This window comes from Saccostrea echinata, unplaced genomic scaffold, assembly GCF_033153115.1.
Source record: "Saccostrea echinata isolate AGI-Se365-2 ecotype Australia unplaced genomic scaffold, CSIRO_AGI_Sech_v1 ptg000029l, whole genome shotgun sequence".
Taxonomy (NCBI): domain Eukaryota; kingdom Metazoa; phylum Mollusca; class Bivalvia; order Ostreida; family Ostreidae; genus Saccostrea; species Saccostrea echinata.
Window position 1 is genome coordinate 33,406,500 of NW_026889778.1, and position 18,413 is coordinate 33,424,912.

The 18,413-nt window shown below is 34.3% G+C and overlaps 1 protein-coding gene across 2 annotated transcripts in view; it reads left to right on the forward strand.

The window, feature by feature from the left end:
* Positions 1-18,413, forward strand: part of LOC133195846 (laminin subunit beta-1-like) — a 75,479-nt gene that overhangs the window by 35,922 nt on the left and 21,144 nt on the right. Inside the window, exons 1-4 of one of the 2 annotated variants that reach the window (XM_061331803.1) lie at positions 5,711-5,800; positions 6,256-6,494; positions 10,754-11,298; positions 17,086-17,203. The exons of the other annotated variant lie outside the window; for it this stretch is intronic. Coding sequence (XP_061187787.1) covers positions 6,437-6,494; positions 10,754-11,298; positions 17,086-17,203 — 721 coding nt within the window. The 5' untranslated portion in view covers positions 5,711-5,800; positions 6,256-6,436. Of the gene's footprint in view, positions 1-5,710; positions 5,801-6,255; positions 6,495-10,753; positions 11,299-17,085; positions 17,204-18,413 lie in introns of those variants that run through there. 2 annotated transcript variants of the gene reach the window in all.

Consider the following 18,413-nt stretch of genomic DNA (forward strand, 5'->3'; position numbering starts at 1 on the left):
TCCCAAGGATTACACGTGTGAAATATGAAAGCCCTAGCACCAATTGTTCAAAAGTTATGGCCAAGGTTAAAGTTGGGAAAAATTTTGCAAAACTGGGTCAAACCTCATGGTCAAGGTCAAAAGGTCAAATATGGTTGTACCCAAAAAAGGTCTTGTCACAAGGAATACACAAATGAAATATGAAAGCCATAGCTCCAACCAATCAAAAGTTATGGGCAATGTTAAAGTTTTTGCGGACAAACAGACAGACAGACAGACGGACAGGGCAAAAACTATATACCCCAGAATCTTCGATACGGGGGCATAAAAATCTTTAACAAGCAAGAAAAACATGATGTGTTTATGAAACTTTGATGCCCCCGTACGGCAACTTATAGCAAAGGTGAAATTTTCTCAAATGTAAATCAAACATGTTGGTACCCAAAGTAAGGTCTTGTCTCGGGGAATATACCTGTGAAATATGAAAGCCCTAGCAGCAACCATTGAATAGATATGGAAAAGGTTAAAGTTTTTAAGAGTAAGTCAAACATCAAGGTCAAAGTCAAATGGTCAAAATTAATAGTGCCAAAGGAAAGGCCATAACACAAGAAATATACAGGTGAAATATGAAAGCCGAAGCACCAATCGTTCAAAAGTTATGACCAAGGTTTAAGTTTTTCAAAAGTAGGTCAACCTCCAGGATCAAGGTCAATGGATTACAATTGTTGGTATCCAAAGGAAAGTCTTGTCACAAAGATTACATATGTGAAGTATGAAAGCCCTAGCACCAATCGTTCAGAAGTTATGGCCAAGGTTAGAGTTTTCAAAAAGTAGGTCAAACTCCAAGGTCAAAGGGTCAAAGTTGTAGGTATCCAAAAGAAGGTCTTGTCACAAAGATTACATATGTGAAGTATGAAAGCCCTAGCACCAGCTGTTGAAAAGTTATGGCCAAGGTTAAAGTTTTTCAAAAGTAGGTCAAACTCCAAGGTCAAGGTGTCAAAGTTGTTGGTATCCAAAGGAAGGTCTTGTCACAAGGATTATATATGTGAAGTATAAAAGCCTTAGCACCAACAGTTCAAAATTTATGGCCAAGGTTTAAGTTTTTTTTTAAAGTAGGTCAAACTCCAAGGTCAAAGGGTCAAAGTTGTTGGTATCCAAAGAAAGGTCTTGTCCCAAGAATTACATATGTGAAGTATGAAAGCCCTAGCACCAATTGTTCAAAAGTTATGGCCAAGGTTAAAATTTGGTAAAATTTTGCAAAACTCTGTCAAACTCCAAGGTAATGGTCAAAAGGTCAAATATGGTGGTACCCAAATAAAGGTCTTGTCACAAGGAATACACAAGTGAAATATGAAAGCCATAGCTCCAACCAATCAAAAGTTATGGGCAATGTTAAAGTTTTTGCGGACAAACAAACAGACAGACGGACAGGGCAAAAACTATATACCCCCGAATCTTCGATACGGGAGCATAAAAAGGGGGAGGCCAGAATCGAAAATCCTATTTCTCGTCGAGGGGGGTTTAGATTCCAACGTTTTCTTCAAATTTTATCAATACATTACCATGGGACAATTTGACTATATTGCAACAAAAAGTGGTGGGAGATCGGCCTTTCAATGAACATTTTCAACAGTAAAAGGTGTTGGAAAAAAGTGGGGAGGGGACAGGCCCCCGGCCCTGCCCCCGATACTATGTGACTGACAATGGAAATATAGTATGATGTTAAGACTTCTGACTGACATGGACATCATTTTCACAATGCTAATGACTGCTTTATAAAGTTTTAACTGCTGACAAAAGTTCAGATTTCTGATCGATTCAAAATTTGTTTTAATATACTGAGTGGTTTGTCTTCTTGTCCCCCGCTTTCGTGAAAGCGAGGGGACATTAAATCTCATTCGGCTGTCCGTCTGTCAGTCTGTCCCAAATTTTAACATCACTTTAAATTGGTCATGACTTTTGAAAGAGAAAAGATAAGGCTTTAATATTACACACATATACTATACCTGTGACAAAATAAATGTACTATGATTTTTGATCCTGTGACCTTGACCATGAAGCTTGACCTTTTTTTCAAAAATGTTATTTTTCCTTATAACTTTTAACTTATAACTTTTGATTGACTTTCATATTTGACATGTGCATTACCTGTGACAAGATGTTTCCGAGCATTCTATGATTTTTTACCCCTTTGACCTTGACCTTCATGTTTGACCTAATTTTCAAAAAATTAATTTTGATTGCTTTTGAATGACATATGATAAGGCGTTTTCATATTTGACACAATATGCCATAAATAATAGCATCTCACCCACTGAGACACCGAAAGCGGGGGACCACAATTCTTTGAATTGGCGTGTTATAATCTAGTATTTACATGTATGTTATTGATTCTAGAAAATAAGAAGATTTTATTGACAATCAAGAAAGAAATAAATAAAATAAATATTGAAAGACACGCTTTATCTATCCAATTGTAAACGAGAGACATAAATAACTTTTTAACTTGAAATTTTGTCTCTGAGCAAACACAGGAATATCCTGCACAAATATCCGACTTTCTGCCATAAAATCGACGCTTTATATACATATAGTTAAAAAGGGGGAAAATAATGTATTTACAATTATAATAAAACTGACCATGTTCTTTACATGTACTAGTACATAACTGTCATTAAAAGGTGTGGACTTATTTATTTATTTATTTATTTATTTGTTTTGTTTGTTTGTTTTTATATCTTAAAGCGAAAAAACCGACGACTCAATATAAAGCGTTGAATGCAGTGGAATCATAAACCACCCAGAAGCAAAGGGAAGGGGTGACTATCTCCGGAGATTGCCAATAAATGAATGTTAGACTAGGGTAAACATTATTTTGGACCTTGAACTCCTACACTCAGTTAGAATTTATTAAGTGATCTCCAATCCGCATTGGACTTTATGGAACATAAAGAAAAGTACACATAGTGACACCTACAGTAATGAATGCTTAATCATTTGGTTGTTGTGGTTTCTCTTAATAATACGTGACCCATTTAAATAACTAGATTTTTTAAAAATCTTTTTAAATAATGATATAAAAGTATAATAATAATAATTTTTTTTTTATTTAGATAAAGTTTTAATCAATGTTTTAATAAGATTAATGTTTTAGTTGTTGGTAGCGGATGCAATATCATTAAAGAGTCATATATTAGCGTAGATTTAGTTAAGTCAAGCAGATGTAGAAGGGATTTTTTATAATGCCAAGGAACATTGAATTAAGTAGAAGCAAGCGCACATGGCCATTCAAGTACATGTATAATATTGACTCCTAACGTTAATTACAATTAATTACAATTATATACCAGGCGCAGATCCAGGAATTTTTTCCAGGGGAGGAGGGGGGGGGGTTCCACCCCAGTCAAAAAAAAATCTAACCCAGAAACTTGTTGACAAGCGGGGGGGGGGGGGACTTCTAATGCTTCATACCTATTTACTTATTTCTTTTCATACCAACTTAACATAGGTCCGTGTTTTAAAGGGGAGACTGCGTTTTTTGTTTTTGTTTTGTTTTTTTTTGGGGGGGGGTTCCAAGGTCACTTTTTACTTGGTTTAGTATATAAATTTAATAACTCTGCAAATTCAGGACCCCCGCCACCCCCCCCCACCCCACCTCTAGATCCGCGCAGACTTCTAGATCCACGTACACTTCGCGAAGACTTACGTAGATTACAAGCCTTTTCTGGAGTGACAGTGACTAAAATCATAAAATCAGCCAGCTGTAGGGTAAAGGGAGATAACTTGAGTACGAACTGAAGTAGACATAGACTTAATATACATGTACATACGAGAAGAAAGAGTTACATATTTATGAAATAAACAAAATGAAACCGAGATGGAAGGCAGTGCACTAGCTGCAACATGAGCAAAGCAATTATAGGTCAATCCAAATAGACTTAATGCACATAAATCTATTCTTTTAGGTTCTGGATATAGTCACAAAAATGTCTCTGAATTCACAAAGTGACGTGTATCTTATTCCCAAATGCAAATGGAATTATGAATAAAAGCATCAATTTTGCATTTTCTAATTGGTCATAACACCAAATTTTCTATTTTAGTAAAAAATTGTAGGAAGACAATACTTACGTGGTATTGTAGATATTCTACTTTGCATCAACCCTTTTGTAATATGTTGTCTAAATTAGCATGCAATATCATTGCAAGATATCAACGATCACTTCTTATAAGAGACAAGAAAATTTGCTTATACTCAGTGTAACTTGAACTCCCTATTGTACCCAAAACACAACCCCAGGGTCATGATTTGAAACATTTTTCATTAGTTTAGAGAGGGTTCAGTGACAGCTAAGACGATTTCAAGGGGGAGTTAACTGGCCTTTTCTTAATTAAGATCCCCAAGAGTTTTCGCTCTTGAAAAGATGGATTAAGGAGAGAGGACAAATACTTTTTTTGTGATTTTAAACGTAAATAATGTATAGATACACGTTGGCCCCATGCATATACCCCCCCCTCTTTATCCACCCACCAACTCCAAATATATATATATATATATATATATAGAGAGAGAGAGAGAGAGAGAGAGAGAGAGAGAGAGAGAGAGAGAGCAGAAGTGACATCATTGAACAATGGTCAAGGAAATATGATATTTATCAGTATTACAGAAACTTAATATTTTTTGTTTTTACTGATTTCCCCTTACAGAAGGCGCTTTGAGTCATGTCGCTTTAAATTCTTTTCTCCTACTTTCAGTCAGCCTTATGATACAAATGCATCTACAGCTCATAGGTATATTCACTCCGGTATTGAACAGTTGACAGAGTAACCAAATGCTTATCCAATTCAGGTCATGTTTTCAAATTACCTTGTATTTTGGCTAAGTAGATTTTAATTCTGTGACACAGAAAGTGTTTGTATTGAACAATACATGTACATGCTGGCCACTAGACATTTCTGGAAGAACTCGAAGAAGAAGAAGAATTTAGAAAAGAGATTGCAGAAAGCATATGATATAGAACACTTTGGGGACTTTTTTTTTCATTTTGTTGAACAATATTAAATGGGAAATATGGGAGAGAGAGGGTGCGATATTTAGTCTATTTCCCTAATATATTTGGGATTTCATACCATATAGGCTATGAGCAAGATGAGTGTAAGTTTTTTTCAATCTGCCGGTAAACATGGTAAAAATATGGCCAAACAGTTGGGTGAGAACTCTGGATAATGAGCGGATCCAGATAAGTTAGGGAGGTAGAGCTAAGAATATCTTTTCGGATGGATACCGTCACACCCCCATCCCCCAACCGCCCCGTAAACATGACAAAAACAGTCGCCTTTACCATGTTTAAGAATTTCATATAAATCCTTATATTCAGTTATGTAAATGCAGAGAGCATGGAAATTACTTAAAAGTAGATCAGAGGAAGGGGTGAGAGATAAATGTTGGCGGCGGAATATGCAGTAGAGTCTAATTATTATTAAAGACCCTGTCCTCGCGAGTCCATATTCATCGTGTCCCGCAGAAAAAAATCCTTAATCCGCGCCTTTTGATCCAACCAGTGCTATTCCGACAACCACCCCCGCATATTTATACAGCAGAACATAAAACCACAACAAAGAAATGAGTGTTACTTTCCTCATTCAAATACTTCATTCATGACAATTTTCACGATTTCAAACACTTACTGAGGCTAAGGACTTTATAAGTATTGTCGTAAAAATTAATCTGCCGATCGCCACTTTCCGGCAGAGAGTGGTGAGATTGTGGTGGGGAAACTTGATACTATTTTTACCATGGTGTTACGGAGGAGTTGAATCGGTAAGTAATCTGCTTTTTATCGCTCTTCGTTCAGCTACAAAAGATTTTTTTTCAATTAAAAAAAAAGGAATAAGTTTCCCAGATCCAAAAACTTCTCGTGTTTGTTTGGCATTCTTTGACACTGTTTGCTCAATGCAATGAGGACACGAGCTTCAAATGTAGTAATTTGATAATGAGCGCGTAATTAAGCACCTTTAATTAATATTTATTGTTCGATGGTTGAAATCTCTTGATTAACAATAGGAAATAATTAAAACTGATGACAAAACAAATGACATTACTCTGTAACGTTATAATATTTATTTAATCAACTCTATCTGTGGGAATTTGCAAGGTTAAATATTAAACTGAAATAAAATCTATTTGGCATAAGAAATATTTTACTAGTATGTCATAAATTGATTTTTTTTTCAACTTTAAACCGTTGGAAATATGGATTTTGATTTCTCTCTTAGGCTTGTCCTTTGCTAGGAGTAGGGAGCACCATCTTTTGCCATCAGAAATCTGGAAGCAGTGCTGTTGAACAGTGTTCCGTGGACAAGCCGTTCTTTTTGAATTATCAAAACTACAGACTCTGTGCACTGACAGAACAGTATTCAGATTTATGGGGATTTTTACATAGTATTGAACTAATCAATGAAAATGGATTCAAGTACTTTGTACAAAGTTTTCCTATTGATATCTTTGATAAAAGGTAAGTTTCTAGTAGGAAAATATTACCCTGCAAACAAAGGTCAGTTTCTTCCTTCGCTTGCTGGATTGCTGAAAAGTCGATCATGTGATAAACTTTTTTTTGCCTGCCAGAATTTTAGAAATTGGCAGAAACATGTGTAAGGCACAGGTTTTGGTGGTTCTGTTTCCCCCAGTCAATGGATTGCTGGAAGTTTGCCTAGACTGAGCTGAACCATGATGATAAGGAGAGAGCCCTCCATAAGCTGTTAAGAAGCATTGTCAGCAGCATATATTTACTTATTCAGCATGTCTACGGAGACATATGCTGATCTTTTTTTCATTGACCCATTGAAGACTCCCAAAATACCTCTCCATAGATCTATACTGGATCATCTGTATTTTAAAGAGATGAAGTTATATAATTTTCAAACTGCTCCACACTTCCCTTCCATTTATTCTCAATTTTGAATCTTAAAGGCTTAAAAAAATGTTTCTTAAATCACATATGGTAGATGCAGATTTTCCCAACTGGTGCGTTTTAGATGTGCACAGTAATCTGAATTATTCTTGTTCATTTCAGTAACTTGGCAAACACTTATGAATGAAGAAAAAATAACTTATTTGAGCTGAAATATTAATATTTTGCCTGTTTAATAAAATAACTCTGTGATAAATTGAGTCAGAAACCAGTTCTTCTTTGGTCTTGATGGTACTCTGTAGGTGCGAAGGCTTTGAGGATTAATTCTGTGTGGGATTTAATGGTTTGCAGACAAGCCTCCATTATTTTCTCAAACTACCTAGGCTTGAGCTTATCTTATCTGTTATCGAAGCTGTGGAGATTGGAAGGTTTTTCTGCCTGACCTAAATAAGTTCCTTATCTTAATTCATCCCTCTCCACATAGTACCACCAGAGAGCTAACAAAGCAGACCCTTACACAATTACTATATTTTACTTTATGTCTGAGTATATATATAAGCTGTATAAGAATTGAATGAATGGTGATTTAACATGAATAATCTAGTCTAGAGATCTGACTTAACAAAAAAACGTATTATGATTAATATTTTGGGAAATACATAATATATATTTATTATACATGTATTTATTAAGGTAACATATGACATTTTAACACCACAAAAAACTCTAAAATTGTAAAATAGCAATTGTGTGATTGTTAGTGTACAGATTCTGTTTGATAGATGTACAGAATAATAGATGTCCTGAATTAATTTTTTTTATGTTCGCTTTGTTCATATTGTACTAACGCATGCAAGTTCATGGTATTTTATTTTTATGTGCATGAGTGACTGACCCCTTATTTTTGACATTGTACATTTAACATCTGCATGCACTAACTACACCTCTGTCGTCTGATTAAAAAATTGTCCAAATGTTATGATGGCTGTTGAATAACCAAGCACATGCAGTTTTCACTGTTGTTAGTAGCCAGGTGACATTCTTCAAAGGATTTTTTTTAACTCTTATTACCTTTTTCATGTGATTAATGCCTTGTAAATAAAGTCAAGAGAAAGTTAATCAAGTTCTGCCAAGAACCTGTTAAGAAAATAAAATACCGATGAATCAGAGCCGTACATAAATTGAACAGCGTCAATTATGCGACTCATGTCGTTTGGGGCACTTGACATACATTTTAAATGTGAAAAATAAAAATTTCATGTTGAATGAATTAATATAACAGTGGATTAAAGTCATAAAATCAATAGCAATTTTTCAACAAGAAATTCAAAGGATACTCCAATCTAAGACTTGCTTTAGGTCACAAAATTTAAAGGTCTTTATGCAGGTGCAGGAAAATTGGAAACCAATTTAAAACTGCAATACAAATAATTATTGAACATAAGAATCACTAATTACAAATATATTTAAATAATTATTTCATAAAAGCTAAGAAAAATGTGTTCTAGCTGGTATGATTGATATGAAAATAAATATCATCTGCAGTTGTATCAAGTGCATGTACATTGTATTTCATTAAGATTTAATTTCAAAAACAAACTATTTTATAAGTCCCTAATCCCACCATTGTGATGGGAATTAGGTTTTACAATAATTATTCTGAATTTGTTGCTATGCTGTGGGAACATCTGATTCAGTAGCTGAAATGTGTTGGCTTGTCATTCCCCCTGTCAGATTATGTCCCCATTAGACCTGTGGTTTACTGATAGCTGCCACATCTCATTGCCATCAACTGCTAACAAAGACAGATGGCTCGGAGATTATCAGGGGGGAAATTGCTTTAAAGGGGAAATATGTAGAATTTTGATACGTGCCCTAAGTGATTAAAATCTTGGGTAGAGTTTTTATGTTTTTTGGAATATAAATGACCTTCAGCATGTTCAGAAGCAGATTTAAAGGGGAACCATGTAGAATTTTGATACATTTTGAGTATAGTGTTTTTATGTTTTTATGGATATGCATGTATCACAGAATAGCTAACATTCCAAACATTGGATAAGGGGTCTTTATTCATTGTATATCAACACTTTCATTTGTAAATGATGTATAGGTACTCCTTGTTTTTATGTTTACAAACTCCACACATTATGATTCTCATAATCTACAAGGAGAAATATTCAGTAAGAAAACATTCCAAGTATTTAATATGTGTCATAAAGCCATTTAAGAACAATGTGAAAGCCATTGAGAACATCAACTTAAGACCTCTTGTTCTCCTCTTGAATGGGTTCAGCTTAGGAGTCATGTTGGAAGTGTTAGAAGTTGTGATAGTTTCCGATCTTCAAGTGCAGAATCTCAGAAAGAGTTCATAAGGAACTTATAGGACAATCATAAGTAAACATACATATGCAACTAAACAAAAATGTTTTTATGTATGCCATTTTTAATTTTCATGACTTTTGAAAAGAAGTTGATGGCACTTGAAATCATATTTTGCATAATGCATACCGATATAAGTAAAATGTTACATGTAGACATCAGCTGATAGACACATGAAACAGTCCACTAGACTACATGGTTATCAAGACTTTTTTCTGCATGGATGAGTCAAGAATATAAGCTAATGCATTTAAAAAATGGCCTTTTTCTGCACAAGTATTAAACTGTTAGAAATGTAGTTTTCCTTAATGTGTAAATTTAATAAAGTAAAACCAGATGGGGTCTTGTTACAGTGAATGTTCTTTTCATTTTAATGTATAAAAGTCAAGTCATGTTCATACTGATTTTATGGGAAAAGAAAGAATTATGACTAATACAGTCTACCCAGTAAAATTTATATTGGCTTAGTGGACATAAATAAAAGAAAATCAGCACACTGACAAAGGTTTAAGGTTAAATTAAGTGTGAATAATCAGTGTATAGGTATAATGAGAATTAGAGATTTTGTGATAAGTATGTCAGGTTAGGAATTCACCACCATATGGCCTGTCAAATTACTGTCTGCAGTAATTCTAGAGTTTTACTGAGTCAGTGAATCAGAAGTGTTAAGGGTTTAAATTTCTGAATTTTCTATCAGCAAAATGTACACTTTTCCCTCGGTTGTTATTTGATGCCACTAGAATGAAGAATACAGAGTTATGGGGTCCTGGGGTAGTACTGCATATATTGACACAAACTTTAGAATTCTTAACAGAACAAAAGCAAACATTTCAGCAGTTTGTTTATTTGTAGTGTTGAGGGTTTTGTTTTTTGTTAAAATAATAGTAGTCTTTTCTAAAATTTATTTGCAAATTGTGTATTGATCTGAAAGATGGAAGTTTCCTTATCTGATATTCCTTTGCTTTGAGGTATGATAGCTCAAAGTAATGGATATTTATTCTGATGATTACTGGGTTATACCAATTATGTGACACACTCTCTGAACAAATATTTACATACAGCACAAGAATATGATTGAAATACACTGGTCCTTTTTACAAAAAAATCTTATGACTAAGACAAAAATTTTCAACAAGTACCTAAGCTGAAGTAGGTCACAAAAAATCTTACACTTTGATTACATTGGATAAAAAGCTTTAATAAACAAATAATTACAGTATTATAAAATTGTTATCTTAGTTGTAAGCTTTTTTGTGAAAAGGACCAGTGGTCATTTCTGCTGAACATGTCAATGAGACCAGGGAGTGTTAGGTTACCAGTGTATAAATTTTCCTAGTAAAAGTGTCTTGTACATGAAAATGTTTAGTTAAATAACTACAGGCTCCATAAATATTAGTATAAATTAGGTACAGATTCTGTCAATTGTTCATATGTATATGATACTTAGCAGTCTTTCTATAACCTTCTGTATACATGTATTGTAGGATCTCACTCCCAGAGGCAGCCTAGGTGTGAAACAGGCAGCTGTTACCCTGCAACGGGTGACCTCCTCATAGGACGCGAGGCTAACCTGACCGCCTCCTCTACCTGTGGTCTGCGGCGGCCAGAGAACTACTGTATTGTCAGTCACTTGGAGGAGGACACAAAGTGTTTCACATGTGACTCCCGCCAGCCTTGGTCAGAGTACCACAGAAACAGCCATCGAATAGGTAACATTGTGTCGTCATTCCGCGACAGGAAGCTGCGGTGGTGGCAGGCAGAAAATGGCAAACAGCAGGTTTACATTCAATTGGATTTAGAGGCAGAATTTCATTTCACTCATCTTATCATGACTTTTAAGACCTTCAGACCAAAAGCTCTGTTGATTGAGCGTTCATATGACTTTGGCAAAACGTGGAAGGTTTACCGATATTTTGCCCAGCGATGTGACGAATCGTGGCCTGGAGTGAAGAGATGGCCACCCAGAGATTTGTCAGAAGTGATCTGTGATGATAGATATTCTGATGAAGTACCATCTACCGAGGGGGAGGTAAGTAAAGTTAAGGTTAAATGTTACTCAAAAACTCATGCAGACCAGAAAAAAATTACGTTTATTCCCTATGACTTGACCCACTCACTTTACTCACTCTCACTCACATGGTCTTTTAGTTCTTTTTTTTTTTTTTAATTTATTTTCTAAATCTTGTATAAAATTTATTGATTTATTATTTATTAACAAACAAGTTAACGGTGTTGATGGTGTTGATGGTTGATTTAGAGGATATTTTGATGAATTTGTCTCTCTCAATGATGATCACAAATTTGAAGTAATGAAATATAACCCAGTAAGAGTTTAATCTAAAAAGGAAAGATTTTCTATTGACCCTAATATTTAGCTCACCTTGACTACATTGAGATGCGAAGAGGCAAACCATAGGCTTTAGTGTCTCTGATAAGTTTTAAGTTTTAGAAGCAGCTCCATCTTCCATTTAACACATCTGAAGAAGCCTTACTGGACCAAACATGCAAGGATACACTACCAAACATATTTTGGAAGGTTATTTTAACTTATCATTTCATTAGTGTGTTCTCGCATAAATATAAGCCCAACCTGAACCAAAATTGCAGGGATGATGCTTCTAGAGATGCATACTACCAACCTTGCTTTGGTTGCTGTGTTGCAGAGGATGGGTCAGGTAGTTATTGGAGCAGGTCAGGTCCATTACCAAGTATCTGTATCCCTACCTGAATAGAGATGTATCCATGAAAATGGATGCAAAATACTGTAGTCTTGCTTCAGATGCCATATTTATTGGATGTTTAACTAAAACAACATAATGATGAAAATAACTTTTGTGTTTTATTCATTCTCTGTGAGATTTCATTCACTGAGGCAAGCCTCATAATCTTTGTTTACAAGTCCTATGTTTTAAAGCTTGATGGCGGAATGATCCACATCAAACAAACTCTTGGGTTTGCAAGCAGCATAAACTACAAAAATCTCATAAAAGTTTGCAAGCCCTTATGTTCAAATTTCCAATAAAATGAACTTCTTGATCTTCAATTTCTGAATTGTACAGGAGGTTAGCAGGCTATACAATTGTAAGATATCCTGTTAAACGTTAGGTAGGTATGAAGCAGTGCCTCTAACTTGTTTAATGCAAAACAGAACATTACCCTTTGGTATTGTTGCAGACAGCAGATTCATATGCAATATGTAAATGAGCTTTATGTTGTGTACAAAGATAACCTTGAGATTAAACTTCAAATGATGACACCCAGACATATTTTAGGCTTATTCTAGCTCAGATAAGTTTCTCCCTTCTTTGAGCTTGTGTATTAGGTACCTTCATTCATATGTACATATATATTTTTTTTACAAATATATCTGTCTGGTTGAATGCCTGAACATCTGTTTACATTTCAATAACTTTAGAACAAACTTGATAGTAAAACAAGGGTAATCAAAGAGTGGCAGGGAGGGTTTGGGTAAACATTGAGTTAGGAACTGTCAGAAATGACTGGCAAGTGGCTTGTGTACCCAGCAGACGACTTTGATTGTGGCCATTGTGGGACACAGCTGGAGGGTGATTTAAGGTCGCTCGGCCCTGCAGGACAATTGAAGAGTGGTAAATCAGAGTGTGCTCTCTATACAGGGGAGGTACAGACGGGTACATATTAACCTGCAAGATCATTTCACCAGAAACAGAGCTGGTATGGGGTCTTACAAAGTGACACTCATTTGGATGAATAAATGTTAAGAATTTAGTATATACATTACAGTACATGTTTATAATTGTTGAGGAAAATTTTGAGAAAGACTTAGATTGCTTTTGAAAATAGTACATATAATCTATGGTACAGATATGTATACTCTGAAATATTATGAAATTAAAGGCAGATGACATTTCTCTTTGAGGGTAAATTTTCAGATGTTGAAGCATCAGAAACTTGAGAACATTAGCAACTTGATATAACAATCAAGTTTCAACTCCAAATTAATTTTCCATGGAAATTTGAGAACTGGACAAGGAGAAAGCAATTTCTTTGTGTAGATGATTGTTTAGACATTGCCAAGAAATTGATGATATCAGAAAGTTACACTCAAAAGCTGTGAAGTATATAAAGGTTCAAAGCCACAAGTCAACCTCAATGTGGGGGAAATTATAACTACAAGGACTTAAAATATTTGGAAAGATTTGGGGCTGGATTATGATAAACCTTGTTTATTTAAATCTTCCGTGGACATTTCAAGTGACCATTTAAGAGCAAATGATCAGGTGAAAGAACAACACCTTGTAGGTAAAATACACCTTGACCTGATTGCTACCAGGTAAAACAGCTCAGTGTCAGGTGTAGACCACCAGCTAACCAGACCTATGGGGTCACAATGCCATAAAGAAAAAAAAATCAGAGTGACCTTAAAAAGCCGTGTGGAATGTCAGTCAACTTTGTAGAGAAATATCAGTAACAGTAAATACACAACACAGGCATTGTGTAGCCCCACCCCTCAGGCCCCGGGGGCAAGGACCATGAAATTCACAGTTGTTGATTTAACACTTAAATTAATTCGAAATAATAAAAGCAGAAACTAGTCTTTTTTCATAGAATCAAAGAGAATTCATTAGACTAAGTGTTTAAGATCCGAAAATACAATAATGAAGGTGTACTTGAGTGGAATTTTTCTTTGGAATTACAGGAATGGAACATGACGTTTGAGTTTCAGTATTGGTTCAAGTGTTTTCCAATATTTCAGTTTTATCAGGGGTATTAAATTCTTTATAGATGTAGGTCAGGTATATTATCTTAACCCTTTTTGCTGACATAGTTAGAATGATTGCGACAACTTGCCAGTATTATAACCAGGCAGCTAGCTACCAACTGTCATTTTATAAGCTGTCACTCTGGGGTTGAAGGTTAACTCATGCTTCATCACATAAGGTGTCTGCTTCATGTCTTTAGCAACACTATAAATCATAATATGCATGCTATTTACAAACTTAGTATGAAAAGAGAAAGTTATTTTTACTGTCAGAAGCATTGTTGGAGGTTTCTTTCTTTCTTGATTGTCTGATGGAGTATGTTCTCAAAATTCTGATATTTTTTTTCTCCTCACAAAGTAGTTTGTGAAAGTATACCAGTGTATATGTATGCACTAGAAAGCAAAGAAGAAAATTATCTGCCCTGTGTTTGTAGATAGGACTACCTCAAATATCAGAATTTTCTGCTGATAAGAGTTTTTCTTGGAAGCTGTGTAGTACAGTGATTGTTTACACACACTTGTATGTGTATAAAGGGAGCCCCACCCATTGCTATATGGTTGTTAGAGGGTATTCTATTCACATCTCTCACACAGGAATCATTTTATCTGTAACAGCTACAGCTGCAAGTCTAATCATTCAGTCTGAGTGGTGGGATAATCTATACCTTTCAATCTAGCCAGGCTTGCATCCTTTGTTTTTTACATATGTGTGTATTTGCACATTAAGTTATAAAGTATTGGCCATTGCAGATGAATCAAAAATGATAAATTGAATTGAGTTTGGTGTGCAACTGATCATTCATTGAATTTTATGAATTAATTATGAAATCCAGTGGAAAGTTGAACTTCTTAGGTTGTGTACTATATATTAGTAACCCTGTCTTTCCGAAGTGTCACCATTTAATTTTTTTTTTTTTTGACAAATAGTTTCTTATATCGTAAAAAGACTTAAATTGGCACACTCAGAATTTAGCAGTGAGTCTTTGGAGCCAAGCTTTTACATGTATTCTATTTAATTATCAGTATTAACATGTACTTATAAATTAGCAGACAAGAAGCAGTGCAAAGGCGCTCAAATATGATGAATGCTAAAGTGAGTAAGTTAACTTAGCGTTTAATTGGTCAGTAGGTACCAGCTCCAGATAATGTAGTATTTACCCTATAATGGTCTCAGAATTCTGCTATAAGCATAAAATAAATAATGAAAAAGGCTTATACCTGTAAATGAATGCTGATTGTGTAATCAGTATGTTATGTAAACAGTTTTAAATATAGTGCATGTTGACCTTCATAAAGCAGATTTTTGGCAAGTTTTAAAGATGAAATCCATATGTCTGCAGTGGTATGGAATTCCAGTGGAGCCGAAACTCATAATTATATAATAAATAGATGCAGGGGGCTAAATGTGTACACCAGCAAAACACTGACACATCAATAGACTATTATGTCTAGTCCGTCAAATCCATGGGAATGCCAATTATGAATATTTATTTTCTCAACAAGCATTGTTATATTTTCATTACTTTGTATAGAATGGATATTGAGTGGACTTTAAATGTATTACTCAATTAAATGTAAATATCTCTTTGAAATGTACACATTAATTGTTGAATGTTGTGACACTTGATATTTATAAGTATTAAAACCTGTATACCAGGTATGTTGTGTGAGCTTGGGTATATATCAAGGCATGGTATTTTCTGGAGATTGACTTTATTTTCCCAGGAATTATCAATTTTCTGCATTTACATTTTTAATTGATAAGCTGTATACCTAAACTGAATTGAAACCTGCTCAACTGCCAGTTCAGTTGAAATAATATTCCACAAAGTCAACATGTGTGGATTAACTTGTTTTTAGTGTTTTCTGTAAAGATCGAGATAAAAAAAAAGAAAATGTGTTTTCCCATACCCAAACTATAACTCGACAGACCCTTGAACACTCGGTTATCTTAATTACATGATCTTGAGTCAAGGAGAAAGTTTCAATGTCAAGGGATTGAATATAATTCAGTGAACTTTTACAAAGGTATTGCCCTGACAATATTTGTAGATTTCAAAATTTCTTTACCCATGCATTGACCTTGATCTGTGAGATGTCATGACTTTGATTCAAAATTAGATAAACATTTAGCATAGTGTTAAGGTTGTAGGCAAGAAATAATCTTAAAAGTATTCACTCCACTGACTCCAGTAAAGAAAGCTATATATACATGTATGCATATCTATGACACACTTCATTGCCTAGTAACCTTGACATTGAATATATGACCTTGCATGAGTCAAGGTTATGACACACAATTAGCAGTCAGGGGTGAGACTGAAATCAGTCATATTTAAAAATGATTGATAATTGTCATTTCTTCTAACTACATAAGGTACATGTTTTTATTATTTTTGTAAATATGACTTGTTTTCATCATATTTCCATTCCCAAGTGAATTCTTCTAACCCATTTACTACAGTAATAAGATAAAGTACACTATCCTGCCATGGACCCATGTGTAGAGAAACATCTTGACTAACAACTGAAACCAAAATAAATTAGTGCGCCCCGTAAAACTAACGAGATAATTAAGTGCGCCCAGACCTAACAATTTGATGAAAAATGATGAAATACAGTCATATTTAGTTTTAGAAATAACTCTATATTTTAAAATAAACTCCAAATAGTTATGGCTGTTTTTCATCATTATTCTACAAAATGATGAATTTTAGTCATTTTTAAAACTCAAGTTTATGACTAGAAACCATCATTTTTAAAAATGATGATTTTCAGTCTCACCCCTGACTGATTAGGTCATAGGCAGTTACTGTAATATACATCTAGCAAACTTAAAATAAATTTTGATTGATATGGTTAAAAAATTATAGCCTCATGGGCATGGTTTTGTGTTACTTAGACAGCAGGATCCAAGGCAAACAATTACATACTTCTATCTCTCCCATTATCAAAACTGTTATTTTGATTGATACTTATTAATGATTTGAAGACTTGGTATTATATATGCTGAAGCCTGTAATGCTCATATACTTAACCTGAGTTAGTCTTAACACTGTTGTGTGTGTTTTGTAGGTGATATTCCGTGTCCTTCCTCCGTTTATCCGGATAGAGAATCCATATGATGAAAAGGTTCAAGACTTACTGAAGCTGACTAATCTTAGAGTGAACTTGACAGAACTCCATGGATTGGGTAGGTATACCATGTATACTGTAGCTGGTGGCTGCTTAGTGATCTCCATCCTTTTGTATCAATTTATTAAAATTGTTTCGCTAAGTTGATAAAAGAGATTTTTTTGTAATTCGTGTTGAAGTCACACCTATAAAAGAAGTTCATGGCCGCTGCAAATGTCTTGAATTAGTAGTTGTCATTTTAAATGTTAAACATGAAATGTGTTTGTGATGAACATTGAATATATGCCACTATGTTGTGAATAACATATTTCTGCTCAGGTTGGCTGTTCTAGATCAAGTATTCATGGTATTCATCAAAGTGTTTTTTGTCAAACCTTTTTACATTTTATTGGTTTATATATATCCATCTTTATTCTGATAAGTGGGCTAGAGAGACTTTTGTTATTAACTTTTTGTATGGAGTTTGAACACCTTGAAATTTCTCACTTATTGAATCAGAGGGGTTGTTGACATGTGAAGAAATTGAATGAATTTATATGTAGGATGATGGCTTTAACTTTTGAATTTTTTTTTTTTTTTGAAGTTGATACACAAGTACATGTATTGAAGAAGGTAAATTTAATTGTAGGAAGATTTGGTCCAATCTTTTGCAGAAAAAAACCAAAGTATATTTTGTTTAAATAAAATGACAACATTAAAGAAAATATGTACCTTGTTAACTTGGTTAAGTTGATAAAGTACTTAAAATTGAATGGCAGTTAATTGATAGAGAGGATTGTTGACTTTGTGGAATGTTAATGTATTAGATCTGACTGGCAGATCAAAGTTTAGATAGACCTGTACATCTGTACATGTCACTGACAATTAGATATAGTAAGGTAAACAATGTCTGGGTCACTGAAACAAAAGTTTACACTTCACGTATCAAAAGTTTTTATGTCACCGTTAGGTTGTTGAATGGTATTGAAATTTGCGGTTTGTTTGAATAGGTGCTTTGGCTAAAGGCAAGTTTCTAGAAATTAATGACTATGGAAAAAAAAAAACAAAAAAAAAACAAAACAAAACAAAACACACCACAAAAAATAGATTGGTAAGGACTTGTGTTTCCATTGCCACAGATGTTACTGGATACATTTTTGTCAACCTATATGATTTGTTATGCCAGACATGTATGTCATATGAGTAATGTCACCATAACAGTACATCCATAACATGTGTTACATGTCTGCTTTTTTGTATACTTTATAGCAGAAAATGGTTGATTTCTT